Source organism: Setaria viridis, chromosome 6, assembly GCF_005286985.2.
Source record: "Setaria viridis chromosome 6, Setaria_viridis_v4.0, whole genome shotgun sequence".
In the NCBI taxonomy this organism is placed as follows: Eukaryota; Viridiplantae; Streptophyta; class Magnoliopsida; order Poales; family Poaceae; genus Setaria; species Setaria viridis.
In genome coordinates, this window is record NC_048268.2 from 35,892,060 (window position 1) to 35,914,007 (window position 21,948).

Consider the following 21,948-nt stretch of genomic DNA (forward strand, 5'->3'; position numbering starts at 1 on the left):
GACGGTAGTTCAGGCCTCTTGATAAAAAGAAGTCTCGCTTCAGGCCCATCACTAAATACGAAACAAAGTGCTAAGCTCATTAGCAGTTGATCTTGATAAAATAATATATAATTTTATTCTTCAACGACCGCGCGGCCTAATGGATAAGGTGCTCGCCTCCGGAGCGGGAGATTATTGTTATTATCTTTTTTTTTTGTTGAGGGTATGTTATTATAATCCTTGCGCAGCCCACGGTGCATCTTCACATTGACATACGCCTCTCAATTTCTCATCCCCCTAGCCATCTTGCAAGTATATTATATCTCTATGCCTCAATATATGTGCGAATAACCTAAGTTTGTGGCACACGTTGATTCGTCACAAAGTCAAACGGATAGATAACACAGCATGTTCATCCTAGCATCCCCGCCTTTTTTTGGAATGTCAACCATCCACAAAACCATATTTAAAACTCTCACCACAACACAGAACGCCCCAGATCACATCATCATCACTGTCATTTCATCAGCATCAAATAATGCCTCATCGCACTCGCCAAAACGCCGACCACTAGTTAAAAAAAAAGAAAAAAATATAATTTTCACTCTTCAACTATAGCACAAGTCTGATTTTCAACCCGCAACTACAAAACCGGATATGGAGGGTCATCCAATGATTAAAACCGTGTAAATTACCTTGAAACTACCAAAGGTCTAAATTTGCCCGGTTTTGACACCCTGTCCGGTTTTTTAAATCAAACTTCTGCCATAGCCCAGTAGTAAATTCGTTTTCACTTTTCTGATGGAATAAATTAATTTCGTTGTCACTCGATGCTGGTAAGCTGATTTAAACAAAATGGAGTTGGATTTTCTTTTTTGAAAAGGAATAGAGTTGGTTGGAAGTTGGGATTGGAACGGAGGAAAAGCCTGAGACTGAGACAGAGAGTCCAAACTGAAGTTGTCGTACGGAAAAGAAAACGGAGAAGGAAAACTTGTCGCAACGCCCAAGATTGGTGGAACCAAACTCCTGCCCGCGTCACGCTACCCCCACCCCCCACCCCCCACCCCCCACCCCCCACAGCCAGGCCCGTCGGGCACGACACGGTCGGGCGGGTCGATTCCCTCCGCAGCAAGCCAACCCAGCCCAACCCAAACAAGACCAGACCAGCCCAACAGGCAAGCAAACACGTTTCTTTCTTTCCCCCTGTTCGGTTCCGTTCCGTTCGTCCCCACCGCTCGCCCTCCTCCCCTCTCTCTCTCTCTCCGCGACCGCGACCGCGAGGCGCCGCGGGCGCACGGAACGGGGACCCGCCGCCGCCGCAGCCGCTCCGCCGGAGATGGACGGCTCCGGCAGCTGGGACGCCATCGACTGGAACCAAATCGAGGTGCGGTACGCCTACCCCCTCCCCTTCCCTCCCTCCCCGCTGCCCCTGCTCCGCTCCGCTCGCTCGCACGCCCCGCCACTGGCGGCCCAGCGCGGTTGCGCTCCCGCGATGCCTGCGCCTCTCTGCGCGTCGGCTTCTGCGGGGAGGTGGGGTCTGGGGCTCGGAATTCGGTACGGCCCGGGGGGGGCACCGGGGGCCGACGCCACGAACGCGCACCGCCCCCTCCCCCCGCGGCTGCATGCGTGGCCGGCCGCGGGCGTACGGGCGGTAGACGCTAGGGATAAGTTTGCGGGTGGTGTTTGAGATGTCTTGATGGTGTGTCGCTGACGTTTCTCGCTTTCGTTCAAAGGATCCGAGGCCGCGGAGGTTGGTTCAGAGCGTCAAGGAGAGCATGGACGACTTCCTGCTCGAGGACGAGGAGGTTATCGCCCAGGTAACCGCAATTCTGACCTACCTATAGCTTACAAAATTTCTTTCGGATGCTCTGATGATGAATCAATTGGTGGGTGCTCTGTAACCACAATTGTCCACCTCCGGGTTGTCCTGTCCTCGGGTGAGCTCATGATGCATGTTGGCCGTTGATGGGAATCACTTGCCAAGCTAGCCTCATCGCAATGACATCATAGTAGCATCATGGGTTCTGTCGTCTGCAAATTTTGATCCGTGTAACGTCGATGCATTGTACGCAAGTGCACATGTCAAATCATCACGTAATAGCAGAGATTGTTATCTTTGGAGCAATAGATCTGAATGGCATGCATTGTACTATGTGTCATTTTAGGCAGAAAAAATGAAAATGAAACAAAACATCATTGTTCAAGACATCTAGTGGCTTTCTCAGCCTCAAGGGGTCTGAGGATTCTCTTTGAGTTAACAGAGCAATGACATACCTAACTTAAATTTTGATTTCAAAAGGGAAAACTTTCATATGGCACTAATGGATCCTCCAAAGCTAACTGTAAGGTGCGAGTATGGATGAGGATGTCTTTGCCCAGGATGACACGGAAAACTACTAGTCCAATTATCAAAATCCAGATCAACAACTAAATGGTTCATGTGAGCAAATGTACCATAAACAATTTGAACGAGGTTTTAGTGAATGTAAGATTTTTTAGTGAATATACCATCCTTGAGAATTTCTTTCTGGTACATACTTGAAATCAGCATTAATGGTGTTTTGCAAAAGCTTGTCATATACCATGTTACGGCGATAGCAGGTGCAGCATGCTTTGCTACATTTGCCTACTGTAAAGAGCTTCTTATGGAACATCTGGATGTAACTGCCTGTTCATGATAATGTGCCAAGTCATACCGAGTTTGGGGGGTAACCGAGTTACTTTTTCCTCCTTGAGAAAATCTGTAACTTATTTTTGTGCCTCAAGTTCATAAAATATGGCGTATTTAATTCCTGAAGTAAACCTCAAACAGAGCTGATTGATTTCACTGTTTTTACTTGCATATATGTCCATCTTGAATTTTGATTTCTCTCACCTTCCTTACTTAGGGCCATGGAGTTGTTCTATTAAACAACCGCGAGCCTGGTACACTTTCAGTGACAAATTTCCGACTTCTCTTTGTGGTAAGCAATCATATCATGGAACTTATAATAGTTTTATGTGGTCGGATGTCTTCTGCACTTCAATACAATACCATTTTGCCATGCAACATTGATTTTTATCCAGAGATAATTTTCTTCTGGCTTTTTTCCTGCCAGCTCTGTTCATTCTTCACATCTTCCATTTTTCTTATCTCTTCAATGGTTGTTCTGATCATGCAGTCACCCTTCCCCCTTTCTTATTTTAATCATGTGACTATTTTGCAGAGCCAAGCAAGAAAATGTGTAATGGAGTTGGGTACCATTCCGCTGACGACAATCGAGAGGCTAAACGATGTAAGTCTTAAGTAATCTGTGTTGGGCCTCTTTATTCTTCCCATGTTTGCATTATCAGCCCAGGATTATAGTTATGTAAGTTGTGCTACCACGACTCATGCAAACTGTTCTTATAAATTATTGACTGAATCATTTCTGTTGCAGGATGTGAAGCTTCAACCCCTTCCCCACCTCTCTGATAAGAGCCGTCCCCTTGAACTTCTCCAAGTCATTGGTAAGTTTGTAGTCTGCACTGAGTCACCTTTGAGCATAATTATATCTCCAACTGCAACCATACCTTTCGCTAATTCGAGTAGATTTTTGTGGGAAAAAAATGAAGGTTGTCCCTTGAGATAATATAAGTGATATCAAGGGACCATGTTGGGTATCATATTGTAATTACATTCATCAAACCTTTTGATTTGGATTAGTTTGTTTCTATTGGTTTGGGTGGATCAGCAGATATTTCTTCTAATGATCACATTAGCTTTACTATTTTACGACATTTGTTGAATGATCTTGTACTGATCTTCGTCTTTTACTTGATCTACTTTTGTTCAGGCAAAGACATGAGAATCATTGTGTTCGCTTTTCTGCCCAAGCAGGTATCTTGATTTGATTGCATGTGGAGTTATAATTTCTTTCAGCATATTGTTTTGCCATGCATTCTGAATCTCGAGGTTTTCTTTTGATTCTTGGCTTTCTTTTTTCCAGAAAAAGGAAGTGTTTGATGCTTTAAGAAGATGCACTAAACCTGCTAATTTGTGGGACCTATATGCATTTTCTTGCGATCCATCTACCATCAAGAATGATTCTGAGCCAAAGTGGCGGCTGTTGAGAGAATACTTTCGTCTTTTTAGGAAAAGTTTACCTCAGTTACGGGGAGTTGAGGAAGTTTCTTTGTCAAATGATTGGTGGAGGCTAACTAGAGTTAATTCCAGTTATGCATTGTGTTCAACTTACCCCTCTGAACTGATTGTACCAAGGGGCATAAGGTATTTTCATGCCCTTGATAATATTATGTGGTAGTACTATTCTCTTATAAACACATTTATAAGTCATTGATGCTACCATTTGTCTATTACGTTAGTGATGAAGATTTATTTCAAGCTTCTACTTTTCGATCAGGCAAACGCTTGCCTGTTATTTCATGGTGTGACCCTGGTATGCATACTCTTTTTTTTAAAATTCTTCCTTAGTTGATATATCCTTTTCTATCTCTTACCTTAAGATCCCTACTCCCATAGACCTGTTGAGGGCCAATATTCTCATGTTCATGTGTCAAGTTTGTTGGAAAGTTAGCATCATTGAGAAATACTGCCTGTTATTGTTGAAAATTATCCCCTTTGGGTCACATTGTTTTGAACATCGACACAATCTCCAAATGTTATCCGGATCCTTCATTTTCATCATAATATATTTAAAACCATCAATATTATAAATTTATAATATAACTTTTCAAGGCGATCTACACATTTAATTTTTGTGTTTGTAGTAGAAATATTTGGAAAGATATCAATATGTAATGTTTTTAAAGTTTGACTTTGACAGCATAGTGTTTCTATTTCTAGAATGAAATGTATTTGTGCCTGATGGTAGTATTACTTTCTTGGGAGCCACTACCGCAGCCACCATCATTAGTGTTTTCGTTGTTGTAGCTTGCAATCATATCCATCCTAGTACTCCTGGGATTCTTTTTGGTTTGGACACTAAACTGATAGCAACACTCAAAGTAGCTACTTTGAATAGAAAATCCTGATACTTAATCAACTTATTTCCAGTTTGAACGAGAAGTTAGATTTTTGTAGGGCTTATGTTCATAAAGGATGATTGGTATTAGTATATTATTCAAGCCTATTTAGAAAAATCTGATTTGTGTTTTCTTAAATGGATTTTCTTGAAGAACCTTCAAGGGATCCTTTCATGTTCTTGACGAACCTATATTATCACTGTTTTTTGGGGTAAATCGGGCAATTTATAATGGTTAAAAAGGTATTGTGAAGGAGGCATGAGAAAAAACTGAACTTGCTTACATCACAGGGACTGGAGCTGTTCTGGCAAGGTCAGCTCAGCCAATGGTTGGGTTGATGATGAACTTTAGGAAGTGAGTTTATATCTATCTAATTTGTCTGGAACATATGCTGTCTATTCTTGCATTTAATTGGTCTAATGTAGGATATTTCTGCAGCAATGCCGATGAGAAGCTTGTCTGTGCTCTTAGCAGCAGAACCACCAATGATAAAGTATCTCCAAGGTAATCATAGTATGCATTTCATGCTATATCTGTTCTCTTACCTCTATTTATTCTTTCACCTCATAGATGTTTTTATCCATATTTTTTTTTGGAAAGGGACTTTCAGAATATGTAAAAGATAATATCGACCTTCTAAGTGTTGCTTTCTTTCCCTCTTTCTTTTATGGCACTAAGCACTAGAACTGAGGCATGTACTGAGCTAAAGGAGCTAAGGGATGTGTGTATTTTACCTAATTTTGTCTTTTAACAATGGGGAATCAGTTCAGTAATCAGAACAGATGCGAACTAACTCTTGTGCCGTTTTTCTTTGATGCACTCTCTGAATGTCCTTATACCTTTTGACTTCTTTGGAGATATATGAACAGCTTAAATAGTGTTTTGCTCATGCTGTAAAACAGGAAATTGTACATAATCGATGCCCGGCCAAGAGCAAATGCTTTAGCAAATGGGGCAAAGGGAGGGGGTTCAGAGTCATCCTCTAACTACCCCAGATCTGAGGTAATGTTAGACGTGATAGCTTTCTAGCATGCAGCTATAGCTTTGCACTAGTTTTTTCTCTTCCATCAACAGTCGAAGAAATTATTTATGCTCTTTAATTCACTGGATCTGGGACCAGGTTCTTTTTCTAGGTATACAGAACATCCACACAATGAGAGATAGTCTTTCTCGCCTTAGGGACTATGTGGATGCTCATGGCTCAATTTCGTCAAATGGAACCCCTTCAGCTGTATCTGTTGTTGGAGATCGGGTAAGTTGATGGTTTGCCTTGCTGATATAATGTAAACCCTTTTGAGGCTGGCGTCTGTTGTTCCCATAATTCATACAAAAACTTTGTTGGGAATGTGGTAGCATGCCTGTTCACGCCCATTGCTGCAAATGGATGTTCTGAATATAGAACAACTGCTGCAAGCTAGCAGCCTATCACCATGCATGGAATTTTTCCTGATTGGACGATACATATAACACATTCATTGTGCATAAAGGGGGTAATTCTCTGAGAGGTGCGGGTTCATTTATTAAGTAACGTTATCACTTTGGCATCTCAATCCCGATTGCAGCCACCTTTTCTAGTGATATCTTCAATCGTTTACAGTACTTTGATCGGACCATGACTTACAGGCTTGGTCTATGCCTCCTGGACAATTGGGCTTGCATGTGGTCTGGTTCACGGTTATCCATGCATGGTTTCTATTCTAGTTGTTCCCTCTGTACCAGATTCTTTCTTTCTTCCCAGGCGGCCAAGCCTAGGTTACTTTTTTCTGTTCTATGCAGTAGTGGATTTATTTGTGAAGCAACACAAGTGCAATGTGCATTCGAGGTTTCACCTAATCCTAGGCATGTAACTGCAATATGCTCAGCCATTTGAAAGATGACCAATGCCATATGGCACCAAAGTGTTGGACAGAATTATTATAAAATTTATATAGATTTTTTTACTATCTTGTGAGATGTACTTCTTAGCCACTTGAAACTGTTACTACTTAACTTCTGTACATGTTGCATATTCTCATCTGTTGTATCTGTGCCAAACAAATTAGACAATCTAAACTTTTGCTTAAAAGTTGAAACTACCGAGACACTTTGTCGGGTTATCGTAACAGATATCAAGGACTCGACTTATTTTACTAAATTGTCTGCAAGCTCATCAAGTACAATACAGAACAGGACATGCTGAATTTTTTAATTATATTTTGGCAGAGGAATCGTGGATCAACTTGGGGTGGAGGCAATCTAAATAGCATGACATCATTTTCTTCAACGCTAGGGGAATGGCTAAACCATATCCAAAATATTCTGGTTGGTGCTTCATGGATTGCTGCACAAATTGCGGAAGAAGCAGCATCAGTTCTTGTCCATTGCAGGTTTTTATCTCCTTCAGTATCTTTATCTTGCACTAATTTACTTGCTGTGGTAAGTGGAGGAAATTGCCATGATTTTTTGTTCCTTGCTTGTGTTGACCTGGCATGCTTGCTATGTGTGTGGGTATGTAAGAACTGTTCCTCTGTGTGACATGGTTACCCTACAAATCTGCATCAATTCTGTGAAACAAAGAGCCTTGTCCTAATGTTCACATAATAATCTGTGAAACAGAAAACCTAGCTGCATTCTGAATATCCCATGACCTACTTCGTTGGATTAATTTTGCACTCTAGATTCCGTAAGCATTATTAGTTAGGAATCTGAGTATCTATGGCTTGCGCTAAAAGGCTTTGTTGCTGTTGTAATTTGAGTATCTACTGCAAACCCATATCATTGTGAGCTTAGGTGAGATTCCTATGGATTAGATTTATTGATCTATAACAGTTGTTTAAATAAGCGTTTAGAACACTTATAAATTATTTATTGATCTATCATAGGGTTATTCCTAAAATCTGCATCATGTGGCCACTGCACCTCCTTGGTTATTACTTGTTACTGTATCCAAATCTCATCTAACTGCATGTTTGACAAACGAGATAGTAAGCTGAAATACTCGCATTTGCATCTATTTGTCACGAGTTTTGTTTTTTATCTTTTGCCTTTTGGATATGCCATAAAGAGAACCTTCACTGAAAAATCTTTTAGTTTGGTGTAGATGACATAAGCCATAGCTCTACCGCTATAGAGACTGATGTATGACGAATCAGTAGGTGTAGTTGTTGTATGACAGTTTGCCCACCTTTTTGCAAGCTGGCTGTAAGTTCACTTCAGGTTAAAAAGGCCCCTGGAAATTTAAAGACCCTGGATTAATATTATCAAATTTTACTTTGGCAGAACAGACAGTTATCCAAACTCTGCCCCCTACTAGGATGTGCTCGTAACCAGCAGTTTGCCTTGACAATCCTTAGTGTATTTTTGAAATGAATGAAGCTTTGAATGCCATCTTAGGATCCTGTGTGATCGCTATAGCTTTGTTCCTTTGTCTTTGACTCTTTGTAGCATCTAATTGGATTTCTTCTTTTTTTTTTTGCTACTTTATTTCTGCAGTGATGGATGGGACCGTACAACCCAGTTGGTGGCACTAGCTTGTTTATTGCTTGATCCCTATTATCGAACTTTCAGTGGATTCCAGGTACCAGTTGTAAATAGTTTGCTGTAAACTCATTGTGGCATAATAATTATTCTTGCATTTACCCTTCTATGGTAACTTTTAGTTATGTTTGGAGTGTTTCATCCAAATGTATCTATTTTTGTCATCAAAATGGAAAAGGAATGCCAAGTTTTATTTCCCTTTGTTGCTGCTTGTGTTGATATGCTTGCATTTCATAATGTATAAATCTGCCTTGAAGAACATTCATGTTTGGTAGTGCTCAATACTTGATAACTGCTATCTTAATTTTGATTTTTTTTTTGCTTCAGCTATTCCATCAGCACTACTCCCTTTCTTATTACTGATAACACACTTCCAACTCTGCTTTAGGCCCTTGTGGAAAAGGATTGGTTAGCATTTGGTCATCCATTTGCAGAGAGAATGGGAGTTCCAACAGTAGCTGAGAACGGAGGATCGCAATATGAGCTACTAAGGCAACCTTCCCTTGGGAACTTAAGCAGTTCACCAAGCAGGACCCCTTTAGGGCCATCAGGACCATCCTCCAATGCTTCAGTTCAATCCCAGACATCAAACAACTCTTCACCGATATTGTTACAGGTAGCTTGCCAATGCTGTTTTGTTTTTTCCATTATCTTTTACTTCTGTACTTTGTCAATAATCGTTTTCCTTGCATCTTAATGAATAACTTATATCTTCTGATGTGTTGATAGCCAATTCATCATTCTGAACTTCTGATTCAGTGATTACAACTTGTTTTATTTTATTGCCTTTAAGGCATGTTCTTCTGCGGTATGGATTGTTCATAGCATGGATGAATGCTTCTCAGCTTTTTAGTACTGGATTGCAGATCAAACCATGCACTTCGGAAGGTTTCTGTTTTAGAAACTACATTAGTTAGCACTTAGCAGCATGCCAAACACTAATCTTCTACAGAATTACCAATGGAGAAAACAGCATTAGTGCTGGCATTTTAGTGGAATTAGTGCTGTGCTTCATTATGAATAAACACCCTCTTTTCTACATTTAGTGTATCTATTATGTTATTCCTACATTATTAGATGTTTTGGATACATCCATTGTTTTCTTTTGATCTGGCTTGTAATACGTATATTGTTTTTCAGTGGCTCGATTGTATCTCGCAGTTGTTACGTCTGTACCCATCTGCATTTCAATTCTCTTCTGTAAGTCTTCTTTTCTTCTGTAAGTCTTCTTTTCTCCATGAACATTTATAATCTTTAAACTGATTTCTTTTTGCAGAAATTCCTAGTTGATTTTATGGATTGTGTGTTGTCATGCCGCTTTGGAAACTTCTTATGCAACAGGTAAATATTTCCCATCTTGGCTGATTTGTGACTTGAGCTTATTCTTTTTGTTCCTGACATACCCTTCCTCTGTAATGAGACATGATTTCCCATTTTGAATTATTTTTTTCTGATGCTCACTGTTTTCTATGATGCCATGTAGCATATATCTGTGTTCTTTACTTAATTAGGGGGAGTTGATAGGCAGCATGTTCTATAGATCGTCCTAGCTTGGCCAGCAATAGAGTTCTATCCTAAGTTTAGAAGCCATCATTTGTCCATTCTCAAATTGTGTAACCCATAGCATTTAACTCTTACTGAATTGTGTTCCCAGAAGTCCATAGCATGTTGTTCTTTTGTTTCATACGTGCATATATCTTGGCAATAACAGTGTTTGATTCCTTTTTTTCACCTGCACTGCTTGATTTTTGTTTATTGTATAATATTCTGCATAGCTAATTTCTGATTTGCAATGAAAGTGAGCGGGAAAGGGAGCAATCTGGTGTCACAAACTCTTGTCGTTGCATGTGGTCGTATTTGGCTGATCTAAGAGCTTCTGGCGGCAGCTTCCATGAGCACTATAATCCATTCTATGACCCAGTAAAGCATAATGGTGCACTATTGCCCCCTGCTGCAGCACTTGCTCCAACCCTTTGGCCCCAGTTTTATCTGAGATGGACATGCCCCAATGAATCACAAGGTGGTGATCTTGAATCTCAGTGGCATGCTATGAATAAAAAATATGCAGAAGCAATGAAGGTAATTATATACAGCCTTTTATTTTATTCTGTCTGTTTTATTGCGGTAGGTTAACTAACAGAGAAGTATTATGATGTTCCGTTCAAAAATAGCTTATTATGTGCCATATATCTTTTCCCTGATGTTTTGTCTTCTGATGGAATGAACAGGCAAAGGACATCGCTGAATGGAGAGCAAAAGATATCAAAATGAAAATGGAATCTGTAAAACAAGACTTGCAAAGGGAGAGACATGCAAGTAACACAGCCTCAGCCACGGCTCAAAGTGCTCAAAGGGAGAATGCTGCCATTAAAAAGGCGATTGAATCTATAGGCTGTACAATCAAATTTTCGACGAGTGAAAACCAGGAGGATAGAACTGAAGTGCTGTCATGTTCATTGCGAAGAGGCACAGATGCTAGGGTTCAAGAAGATGAAAATGGTGACTTCTCTGTATCAATCTCTGCAATTGAGGACAGCTTGGTCTCAGAAGCACCAGGGGACCATTTTTGCGAGTCACTGTGCCCCTTCCGAACAAGAGATGGGTGCAGATGGCCAGATGCTCCATGTGCACAGCTTGGAAGCCAGTTTGTTGGTTTGAAAGCAAATTTTGATGCTTTTGATCGGTTATCGATACAAGACTGCTATTTTGGTCCAGAGTAGTTGACCATGAGCTGTTCTTGTTGGTGTTAGATGCACTTGGCAGTTGCCAATGGAATTTTTTTGTGGTTGGCACCTCCAGGTCTGCATCAACAGTAAAAGGATGCGTGGAAAGCAACTCCATGATCCACATTTGACCTGCATGCCCGCATTCACAAATTCCTTCATTCAATGATTTTGTCTTTAGTGTCTGGCTACTCCGAATCTGCATCAACAGCAAAATAAACCATTGGAAGCAAATAGAGGATGCAAAGTTGATATCCATTCACAGTCGACTTCAATGGTGTTCATATAGTCTTTGTGGGTTTCAGCTAAATTTCTCTGGGGAAATTCGGCCTTGTACATTAGGAGTTAGCAACTGGCTAGGAACCACTGGGACTGAAAATTAGTCCTTGTGCTGTATATAGTTTGGCAATTGATTCATACATAAGCAAAATAATGCGAAATGTGGAAGAGAAGAATACTAGTTCTTTTCACTAACTTTTTACAGTACATGTCTTGTATAGGTTAGCGAGAATAAGGACAATGCGCATCCTGCTTGAAAAGAAATGCTGTACATGAAAATACGGACGTGTGGAATGTTTGCACCATTGTTTCAGAGTCCCTGACACTTGCAATGACGTATACCTTTTCCTTTTCTTTCGCAAAATTTGTGGCATTGCTAAATACTAATAAGAACTGCGGATGCTAGCCAATCAACATGTATAAGTATTACAAAATATTCTAGCAGTTCAGTTTTGATAATTGTATTCAACGTCTTTTTTTATTAATTGTATTTGACGTCTTAAATCACGTAGAACATTTAGATACTAATTAGGAGTATTAAATATAGACTTTTTACAAAATCAATTGCACAGATGGAGGCTAAACGGCAAGATGAATCTATTAAGCCTAATTAGTCCATGATTTGACAAGGTGCTGCTACAGTAACCATTTGCTAATGATGGATTAATTAGCCTTAATAGATTCGTCTCGCCGTGTAATTAGTTTTATAATTAACTCATGTTTAGTCTTCCTAATTAGCCTCTGAATATTCGATGTGACATAGATTAAACTTTAGCTCAAGGAACCAAACACCCCCTTAAAGTTCAGCCACTAAATGTCTCAATTGCAACGGCTGTGCTGCCAAATCTGTTTGTCTAGCAGCCATGATCATAATTTAACACACCATCAGGTGAACCGATGGCAAATGTCAGGACAACTGAAACACAAAAATGGCATAAATATGCGATTATTTTATCCAACAGCATGATGTGCTGATCACAGCACATTTCTGACGAACCACCAAGCAATTGTCACCATTTTCAATCACAATTCAAAGTTCAGAACCCCATTGATGAACTAAGGATATTATTCAGGGCAGCGAACAAATATTGGGATGGGCGTGCAACACAATAACCAGAAACCATCCCACCAAGATCAACTATCAAATCCAGTAAAAGCACAATGTTCCAATGTTCCTCTTCCAATGCCACAGGAAAAATAAAGAGACATCAGAGATCGCAGTGCACGTGCAAATGTATGACGCTTGAATCAAACATCATCATCGCCCAATATCCCAAACAAGCACAAACTTCATGACCATGACTGTTTTACTGAAGTCTTGATATAGAACAAGTCATGGAGGAAAAAAAAATTCTGTGTAGTCCAACAGAAAGATGGAGGATTATTGCTTTGCTCTTAGCATCATAGCCGAACCAAGTTGACAGAAAACAACACGCAGAAAAATTGACAGGCAGACTAATGGTGAGCTGCAACTGCAGGGCCTCCCTCAGCTTCCTCCTTGGCCTTGCGCGCAGCAGCTCTGATCTGACGTTGCTCCTCCTTGTAGATCCTGTTCCTGCGCTGGAACTGCAGAAGAAGAACCACAAAGTCAATGTTCTGAAATCAGCTCATGGTTATCTGTTTCCCAAAAAATTCTCACGAGAATATTAAAACCCCAAAGTTATAAACCAGAAGCATGCAACAACAGGATTCACAAGTAGGTTGTATCCTGATTCTGGTTGAATTGTCTCGTAATTGGAAGAGTTCAACAGTGTGTGAAATCAGGGGGTTTATCCATTTTTATGTTCTCAGTGGACATGCTGAGAAGAGTATTTCTACTTCTGTGTCTTTCCATTTTGTAGTCATATTATCATTGGAATTAGTTATCCAATCACAAGAAGCAAGAAGCTGCAATGGTAGTTATAAGAAATTACCAACTTACATAGTTATACATAGAGAAAGGAAGCAAAGTACTACTGTATATTAGAACATTTGGGCCAGAACAGTACCACTCCAGAAATTACAGGAAATATAGCGCGATGTCTTCATTCCGTGAGTTCTTCACTACCATTAAGTCTATCTATGCAAATGAGCACTTGCAACAAAGAACCCTCGATCTAATATGTCCAATTAAAGCCTATAATGGACTCAAAGCCCAATTAATCATATAGTTCCCTCCACCCCATACCCTAAGGATGTCCGTTTAGAATGGATTTTCAATACAATGGGCATGAAGTCAACCCTCCAACATCAGATTGCGTTAACAAATTCCGGTACAAAATCAGGGGAAAACGCCTCAACCATTTCCCGATACTACCATTCACAGAGATGATGACAGCAGAGGCCAAGCACGGAAAATTAGAGCCTGGAATGGAAGGGAGCCGAAGAACAAAGCAGATCTAGTCTAGGCAGTCGAATACAAGTAACACGAGGTCGGTGGGGATCTGACGCTAGGGTTCGGAGTCGGAGGCGACGCATCGAACGAAATGGTGGGCAGCAGAGGGGCGTGGGAGAGAGAGAGAGAGATGGATGGATGGAAGGGGCGGCTCACCTCCTTGGAGTGGTGGAGGCACTCGATGTAGTCCTCGCGGAGGAGGCCGCAGTCGGAGGGCTGGCGGCAGCGGCTCATGCACTCGCTGAACTCCAGCCAGAAGTCGTAGCAGCGGCCCTTGTTCCCGTTGATGCCCCACCCGGACGCCATCGCCGACGAGCCCTCCTCCCTCGCCTGGTTGATCTCTCCCTCTCCCTCCCCCTACCCTTGGCTGGCCGCTGCTCCTCTTTCTCTCTCCACGCCGGTCGCGGTCGGGTTCGGCTCGCTCGCCTCCCTCCTCCTCTTGGCTGCCCACTGACACCGCGGGCCCCGCCCGCTACCTCAGGGGTGCTGGCCGGCCGGCCGTGCGCTTGCGTTCTTGGGCTGGCTCTCTCCAAATCATTGAGGCGAAAATCCGGCCCGCATGGCAATTGGGCCCACGCCTTCCCTTCGCGCAGATTTCCGCATAAAAATTCATGGAGGCAGGCAAGGCTTGTGTCATGCATGTGTGTGGAGCAACATGTAACAATTCCTGGATTTTTTTTTCTTTTCCGCGGCAACCACAAGAAAAACCAATCTGATAGATTCCTCAGGGAAAAAAAACAATCTGATAGAAACAAGAAAAGGCCATCACCAACCAGTGCTGCTATCCAAAATTATTACTCCCTCCGTTCTTAAATAGCTGTTGAACGAGTTGGTTAACTAAAGTAAAATGTATATCATTATATCTACTGTGAAATGTAACTTGTAGGTTTATCTATTTGCGAAAATATTTGTAGAAAAGACGAATAGTCAAACAAATGAAAAAAGTCAACGACATCATACGACATCATATATTTAAGAACGGAAGGAGTACAATGTGACTCGTGCTTATTCAGCAGAGCTAAGTGGCAGCACTACAAATCACACTTATTCCCCAAAATCAACACAATCCTAGCAAAACCCTTGCTTATCCCTGTAGCCATGGTTCAAGCCCACACTGAGCTGAGCTGAGCTGAGCACATGATTCCGCGCGCAAAGAACAGCTGAATCAACCAGGCCCACCGGTAGAGGAACAACATTTTCCCTCTGGCTCTGTATCACAACGTTCTTTACAGAAGAGCCATTGTTTTTCTGTTAGCATTTCTATGTACTATACTATAAGCCATCGTACAAAAAATTGTGACAATGCTATCAACATCTGGTAGCAGCACCGTTGGCCATTGATTCCTTCAATGGCTGTCCTCCTTGCCACCGCGGCACGCAGCACAAGTGAACCTTGGTTAGTTGTCTTCATATACGTTGTTTCTTTCGGATGACAAGTTAAGCACAAATCTCCAGATTGACAACCACGGTGCTTCGCAATCTTCTTGATCTGCAACATTGAACATAAGACAAGAGTAACATGAATAAGCATTTTTGTTATTGAAAGAAGTTCCTCAAAATGCTCAAGAAATTCATATTTCATGGACTTTCGATAACCAATTGAGAGAATAAATAGCATGGCCTTACCTGTTCGATTTAGCAACACGTTGATGTGTTGAAGAGACTCAGGCTAGTGTGACCTTTTTGCCTTTCGACTCTCTTGCCTGCACAGAATGCGTCCACTAGTTATTCAAGGAATCCAATACAGCTATCAATGGCTTGATGGCGTGAAATTGAATATGAGGTGCACCTTTGTGGAAACAGACTTCCTGGATGACACAAATTCACCAAACTCCCTATCATACCGCCTCTTCTCGTCTGCAGGTGTAGAAGGTCTAGCCTTCCTAGCGACAGACATAAGAAGTTCTTTGCTGATGCACGGTTCGCTTTCTGGGACCCCGTTCTCCCGGTTGTCCAAAAGTTCATGAACTGCTGCCAACCCAGCATCCGTTAGAATAGCGGCGAGATCAGCACCAGTAAATCCTTCAGTCAGAGAAGCAACATCTTCCAGACTGGCATCACTTGCAAGCGAAACCTGATACCAACAAAAGACATAAAGCAAGCATTGAGAACAATGTAATACCTTGATAGCAAAAAAAAACACTGTTATCTATGAAATGCATATGTACATTAACCTTATCAGCTTAAAGTCTTTCAGAAAATTAAAGTAAAAATATAAATGAGACCCAATTAAGAGAAGCCCAATTAAGAGAAGCTTAAAACTGGTTAAGATAAAAGCTAGCACTGCTCTAAACATGTATGATATGAAATCTCTCAATCATGATAATTAAACACAAGAGAAAGCATGACAGAAGCAACAGCCACAGGTTTCCAGGAGAAGACTCACCGTCCTAGAATGAACCTTCAGAATTTCCAAACGTTCATCCCATTGAGGGAAATCACAAAAGATTAGACGATCAAACCTTCCAGGTCGCAGGAGAGCGGCATCAATTAGTTGCGGCTTGCTGCTCAAAATAATAAGCCATCCCATAAAAAGATGCAACATGAATTAACTATACAAGCAAGCTATTTAGTAACAAATTCCCTAACATTAACCAGAAATAAAAACTCCACAGCATTTTTGCCTATGCAAACTGAAGCTCTTAAGCAAAACATTCAGTGGTTGGTCAATATATTTCACAAGAATAAAAGAAAACGAACTCTCCAGAACATTTCATCCCTTTGTAGAAGTACATAATAGAAGAGCTCAAGACTAGGTCTGCAGAAACTATAACATTTATCATGTTTGCACAGAGCTAACCTGGTAGCTGCAAATACAAATACTCCAGTCAAGGTTTCCACACCATCTAGTTCTGTCAAGAACTGCATACAAACAATCAAATAGACATTTAGATGTTCTTGTTTCTGGAAATAACAATCAGCCTAGAGAATAGTGATTGTATCATATCAGAGGCAAGGAGACAGTTAGCTACCTGATTAACAACACGATCAGAAACTCCAGCACTATGGGTTCCTCGCTGGGGTGCAATGGAGTCAAATTCATCAAAGAATAGCAGGCAAGGTGCTGCTGCAACTGCCTTTGCAAAAAAGTCACGAACCTGGAATTTTTTATCAACATTAGAAAATAAGATGAACTGGGTGTCTTTTTTAATTCTGATCAACAGCATATTCAAAACTGGAGAACAGGGTCAGGGTAGAATAAAACAAGTGGCAACGAAATATCCTACACCTTCAAATATCTTTAGTGTAAGAAAAAGGGAAAAGACATGGAACATTCATGTAATGCTCAAGGGAACGAAAGGTCCTTACAGATTGCTCAGATGAACCAATGTACTTATTCAATAACTCTGGACCCTTGACTGAAATGAATCGCAAAGAACAAGCTGCGGCTGCAGCTCTCACAATATGAGTTTTGCCACATCCAGGTGGTCCATACAGGAGAATGTTTGATCGCAACCGTACAGGTGCCCTGGTAAAGATATTTGGGTATTTGGATGGCAATTCAAGAGTCTACAAGAAGGAATACAAATATAAGTAGGAACATCTACACAGGTAACCAAATGAAAGGTGTCTAAAAAGGGTTAGCTTTTCAGGAGCACACTGATGAGATGAAGACCCTTAAAACAAGAAAGTAAGAAATGTGCACCTCTTTAATAATAGTTACTGCTTCATTTAAACCTCCAACATCTTCCCAACCACCATCTTTATCATCAGGAGCATATTTTCTAAGATCACGCATGGCGACTGGAAGGAAGCCATGCATTGCTTTTGAGAAATCTTCCATCACCAAAGTTGGTTTCAGAGAGTTCCGAGAGGCATTAGAAAGCAGAACAAAGCGAGAAGCAGCAGCGTGCACAGCCCTATCAACCAAAATTTCCTACAACACAATAGTATACATATAGGATGAACATTCTTTACCCACCATAATCCATTTTAAAAAACTATTTGTATTCTGGAACATTGCGAATATTTGTGATGTTTGCCTAAGAAACCTTTTTTCACCCTTTTTGCTTGTTAAAAGAATTTTCCATAATTATCATCACAAAATGATAAAAAGCATTGCTCTCCTGCTGGTTTGAGGGAAAAAAGAGCTGCATTACCAAGTCATACGCATCATAACCTTCACATTTTGATGCTATCTCAGATAGAACTTCCCCAGAACACTGCAACTCATGCTCCTCAACTTGATGTTTTAGTAGTGCTGTGCGCTCAGGGGCTGCAAGAGCAGGAAGCTCAATGTGGAAATCAAATCTCCCTGTGGGGCAAAAACATTCTTATTAGTGCGTTTGAAGTAATTGACTTGACCAGCCAACTTTGACGAACTGTAGAAAAGGAAATAACCAGAAGAGGTTAAGTCTTGAGGAAGACTCTGAAGTGATTGAACTGAAGCCATAAACGCAATAGGTCCATACCCGCATGTATTTTGAGTCTTATCCTAGAAAGTGGTCATGCCAAGCAAAAGTAAATAAATAACTACTCACAGGGAAACACTCGGAAAAGAAAATATGAGACAACCACAATCAATGCGTATTTCTTATAATTTTTCAACAATGTGAATAAGGAAAACTGCCATGGCATCTCCTCACCTTGTATTCATCCATAATGTCAGCCAAATACCTTACTAGAGAATCAGAAGAACTGGATGATTGAGACACTTGAGGATCTGAAGAGACTGTAATTACACTGTCCAGATCATCAAATATGATGATCGAAGGTGAATGAAGCAGCGCTTCAGAAATGCTGTCTTCAATTGCTTGCCTTGTCTCCTTAGCCTTGCCAAGGGCAAGTTTGGAACAATCTCTGTATATTCTGCTCTTTGAAAAATAAATGATATAATTAAGTCGCAATGAGCTTTCTTGCGAAAGAAAAGGTATAACATAACACGGAACAATAAGATTGCACAGAGTGTCTTACACGTGTGCCAAAATCTCTTTATGATCTTCAAAGTATTTTGCAGAAGCCCTGGTCAAAGCAGTTTTCCCAGAACCCTGAAATAGAAAGTTAGCCATGCAAAGCTGTAGATAACAAGCTATACCCTACAGTCAAGTAACATTTAAAGTTATGATGACCTACTGAAAACTGGAAACACAAAGATGACGTCAAGATTCACAACATAAACTGGATGGAGTTACTTACTCGAGGCCCATAGACAAGAACATGTCCAGGAAAGGGGAACTTTAGTCTGTTAAATAACCTCAGGCTTGTTGACGATAAGAGTACAGATAATCCTTCAGAAAGGAAAGCATCCAAAATATCAAGTCAGGTAGTCAACAGAAAGAGGCAGTAGCCAAAAAATAAATTGATGCAGAAAAGAAGCTGTTTGGTTATCTGGTTAAAGAGTATTACTTTTTATCACATCTGACATTGCATTCTCCATCCAGCCCAAAGAAGATTGTGTCAGCTTGAAGCCATCAGTGGAACTACTATCCATTACGGAACCAAAAGATACAGGCTCTCCCAACTCCAACTTCCTGAAATGCAGTTCCACATTTTCTGGATTGCCGATTGGAGCACTCCAAGCAGTCTCAACCTTGAGTTGTGTATTGTCAAAAGTAGAATTTTCAGAAGTAAATGTGAGAAGGTACAGTAATTCAACTCCTCTGTTTGGTTTTTGGTATGTCGCCTCAAAATGGAGCACAACATTGGCTGGTAAAACTATTGAACTTATCTCGGTGTGGCCAGCATGTAAACCCATTTCTTTAAGTTGTCCGATAAGCCAATGTTTAATAAAAAACTTATGCTTTGATACAGATTCAGAAATGCCCTCGATATCTGCATCCTGAAGGCTTTTGCTTTCACCATAATGAGCTTCCTGGAAGAAGTCATCATTTTCTGGAGGAATCCTGGTTATCCTCGAAGTGTCCGTTTCCTGACTGACTAATTCACTGTTATCATGGGCATCTTTCACATGCATCTTGAACCTCAAAGAAGATATTGTCACTACAGGCTCATCCTTCGTTATATTAGCTGAGTATGTCTTAATATATACCCCTAGGATCAGCAAAAACCTTTTCAGAGTATTGTAAAGTAAAGATCAGAAAAGATGCAACAGTACACAGAAAAAATAGTTATTAGGAGATGCTTTGTCCTCAAATCTGAATTCAAGGACTATAAGTTGATTGTTTCTAGCTAAATGGAAGAAAGATGTCTACTCACATGAGTGTACATCAGCACTAATGAAGTGACGAATAGAGTAGGGGAGCATAACATGTCCTTTGGCAACTGATTCTGAGAGTAAGATATAAACGGCAGCTTCATGGGTCCTTTTTTTAGCTACTGAAATTCCCTTCTTTTGTGCAACTTCTTTGCTATTTTGGGTGATTCCTTTCTTTGATGATTTAGGTGAAACAGTGACCAACTGGAGATTCCCAACCGAAATACTTGTAGCTGTATCAGGGTGTATTAGCACAGCATAGCTGAGAACCACCCCTATGTCAACACCTTTATATTTGAACGTATGTGTATACTTCCCATCAGCCGGTTGAACACGCAGGAGTGCCTTTGTTTTAACTTGTTCCTCCAGTGCACTTTGCTTTTTCACATCCTGAGAAGGCTCTTTGCGATTTTTGGGTGCAACGGCAACTTCAGTTCCTGGCACAAGTTGAACTAAAAGAAAGAAAAATGCAGTGGATCCTTAGCAATAGATAAGAAGAAATTAAAATTGACAATTTTAAAAGTAGAAACATTTAATGAATAGATTGTCTACTATGACTGTATCAAAGGTAGCAAATGAAGCAAAAGAAGTATACCAACTGACTTCTCTGGGTATGATGACACCACAACAAACTTCACAATATTATGGCCATCCAACCACAATGGGAATTTCATACCCTCATAAACAATGCCGACCTGATTTCAAGATAAATAAATAAATTTCTGCACCAAAAATAAAAATGGCAACATGAAGGATTTACCAACAGAAAATTTATTTTGAGAAATAAAAAACCACCTGCTTCAAGATTGTTTCTTCAGCCAAATCAGCACGGCTCTCCAGTATCTCCCAGTCATCCTCACTGTAGGGTTCTATACTGACCGAGTCAGCTTTGGCAAGAGAACGGGTTACGCTCAACTGTGCTATAGTTCCGTCAGGTAGGGAAATGCATTCTGCCAACTCTTGTGCAACCTGCAAGACACACCATTTGATTTTGTAATACTGCAGACATCTAGGATGCGCTTCTGCAGCATAATGTACATCCACAGGAGGGTGTTTGAGATAGCCAAATTGGGGACAAACAAGAGAGGGTGTTCACAATTCTACATGCAGAGATGTCGAAAGCAGCACAAAACTGACAAGGAAATAGGAAAGAGATCGATGGCACGTCAAATTCTGCTAAGACCACTGCATCACTCTGTCCACGCTCCAGACCAAACTTACTCCGCACAACATCGTGGCGGGCTTCGATGAATTCGACATCCTCAGTTCCCAATTTCCCGACAGGAAGCATCGATTCAACAGAGGATTTACTGAAAATTCTTGACTTCCGGACATCGAGACTCGAAGAGACAAAGCTACGGCCGCCGTGACGGCTGAGACAGCGGGGCTGGTTGGGGGGCCGCTCACCTCGATGGCGCGGGATCGGGACGCGGCGCCGGACCAGGCGAGGGACCAGCGGCCACCGGCGGGGCCGTGGAGGTCGAGCGCGAGGACGGGCGGGAGGTCGCCGGACGCGGAGGTGCGCTCGAGGGCGTGGATGAGGTGGAGCGGGAGCGCGACGAAGCAGCTCCGCGCGCCGCCCACCACGCGGACCTCCACCTCCATCCCGCCGCCGCTCATGGCTGCCTGCTGCCTCGCTCGCTAACTGCCCCCCGCCCTTCCTTGGGCCTGTTTGGTTCCGATTATTTCTCGATTACCAGCGAAAATAAGCCCATAATCCCACCCAAACGGGTTTGTCAATCGTGCGGGTCGTGGGAATCCCATCCAAAATCGCATTTGAGTTCCAACCCCAAACAAGGAACCTATCAACGGTTTTGGTGAGATTCGCTTGGTTACCTGGGACTCTTACCAGCGGCTTGCCTCCTCATGCTGATGCTCCATTTGGTCAAACAAAAGTCAACTTGACTCGAAGTGAAAAG

General features: G+C 41.4%; 3 protein-coding genes across 3 annotated transcripts; 1 reads left to right on the forward strand and 2 right to left on the reverse strand.

The window, feature by feature from the left end:
• The first annotated feature begins 1,200 nt into the window (after nt 1–1,200).
• Nucleotides 1,201–11,819, forward strand: LOC117860765 (phosphatidylinositol-3-phosphatase myotubularin-1). The gene is made up of 19 exons (XM_034744141.2): nt 1,201–1,363; nt 1,713–1,796; nt 2,868–2,942; nt 3,186–3,254; nt 3,399–3,468; nt 3,795–3,838; nt 3,948–4,228; nt 4,324–4,397; nt 5,274–5,337; nt 5,422–5,487; nt 5,886–5,985; nt 6,104–6,235; nt 7,186–7,349; nt 8,455–8,539; nt 8,888–9,115; nt 9,640–9,699; nt 9,776–9,840; nt 10,299–10,578; nt 10,728–11,819. The coding sequence occupies exons 1-19, from the start codon at nt 1,316–1,318 to the stop codon at nt 11,217–11,219; spliced, it is 2,481 nt and encodes an 826-aa protein (XP_034600032.1). The 5' UTR covers nt 1,201–1,315; the 3' UTR covers nt 11,220–11,819.
• An 833-nt stretch (nt 11,820–12,652) lies between these two features.
• Nucleotides 12,653–14,285, reverse strand: LOC117860473 (NADH dehydrogenase [ubiquinone] iron-sulfur protein 5-B). The gene is made up of 2 exons (XM_034743773.2): nt 14,032–14,285; nt 12,653–13,067 (listed from the first exon to the last, which is right to left on the reverse strand). Exons 1-2 carry the CDS (start codon nt 14,179–14,181, stop codon nt 12,957–12,959), a joined length of 261 nt encoding a protein of 86 aa, XP_034599664.1. The 5' UTR covers nt 14,182–14,285; the 3' UTR covers nt 12,653–12,956.
• A 526-nt stretch (nt 14,286–14,811) lies between these two features.
• LOC117860472 (peroxisomal ATPase PEX1) lies at nt 14,812–21,708 on the reverse strand. Its single transcript, XM_034743772.2, has 18 exons — nt 21,437–21,708; nt 20,825–20,998; nt 20,625–20,724; nt 20,032–20,481; nt 19,222–19,866; nt 19,012–19,103; nt 18,790–18,863; nt 18,462–18,684; nt 18,217–18,310; nt 17,976–18,130; nt 17,522–17,752; nt 17,185–17,385; nt 16,848–16,973; nt 16,676–16,737; nt 16,262–16,379; nt 15,665–15,949; nt 15,502–15,578; nt 14,812–15,364 (listed from the first exon to the last, which is right to left on the reverse strand). Exons 1-17 carry the CDS (start codon nt 21,647–21,649, stop codon nt 15,540–15,542), a joined length of 3,282 nt encoding a protein of 1,093 aa, XP_034599663.1. The 5' UTR covers nt 21,650–21,708; the 3' UTR covers nt 14,812–15,364; nt 15,502–15,539.
• Nucleotides 21,709–21,948: the final 240 nt, after the last annotated feature.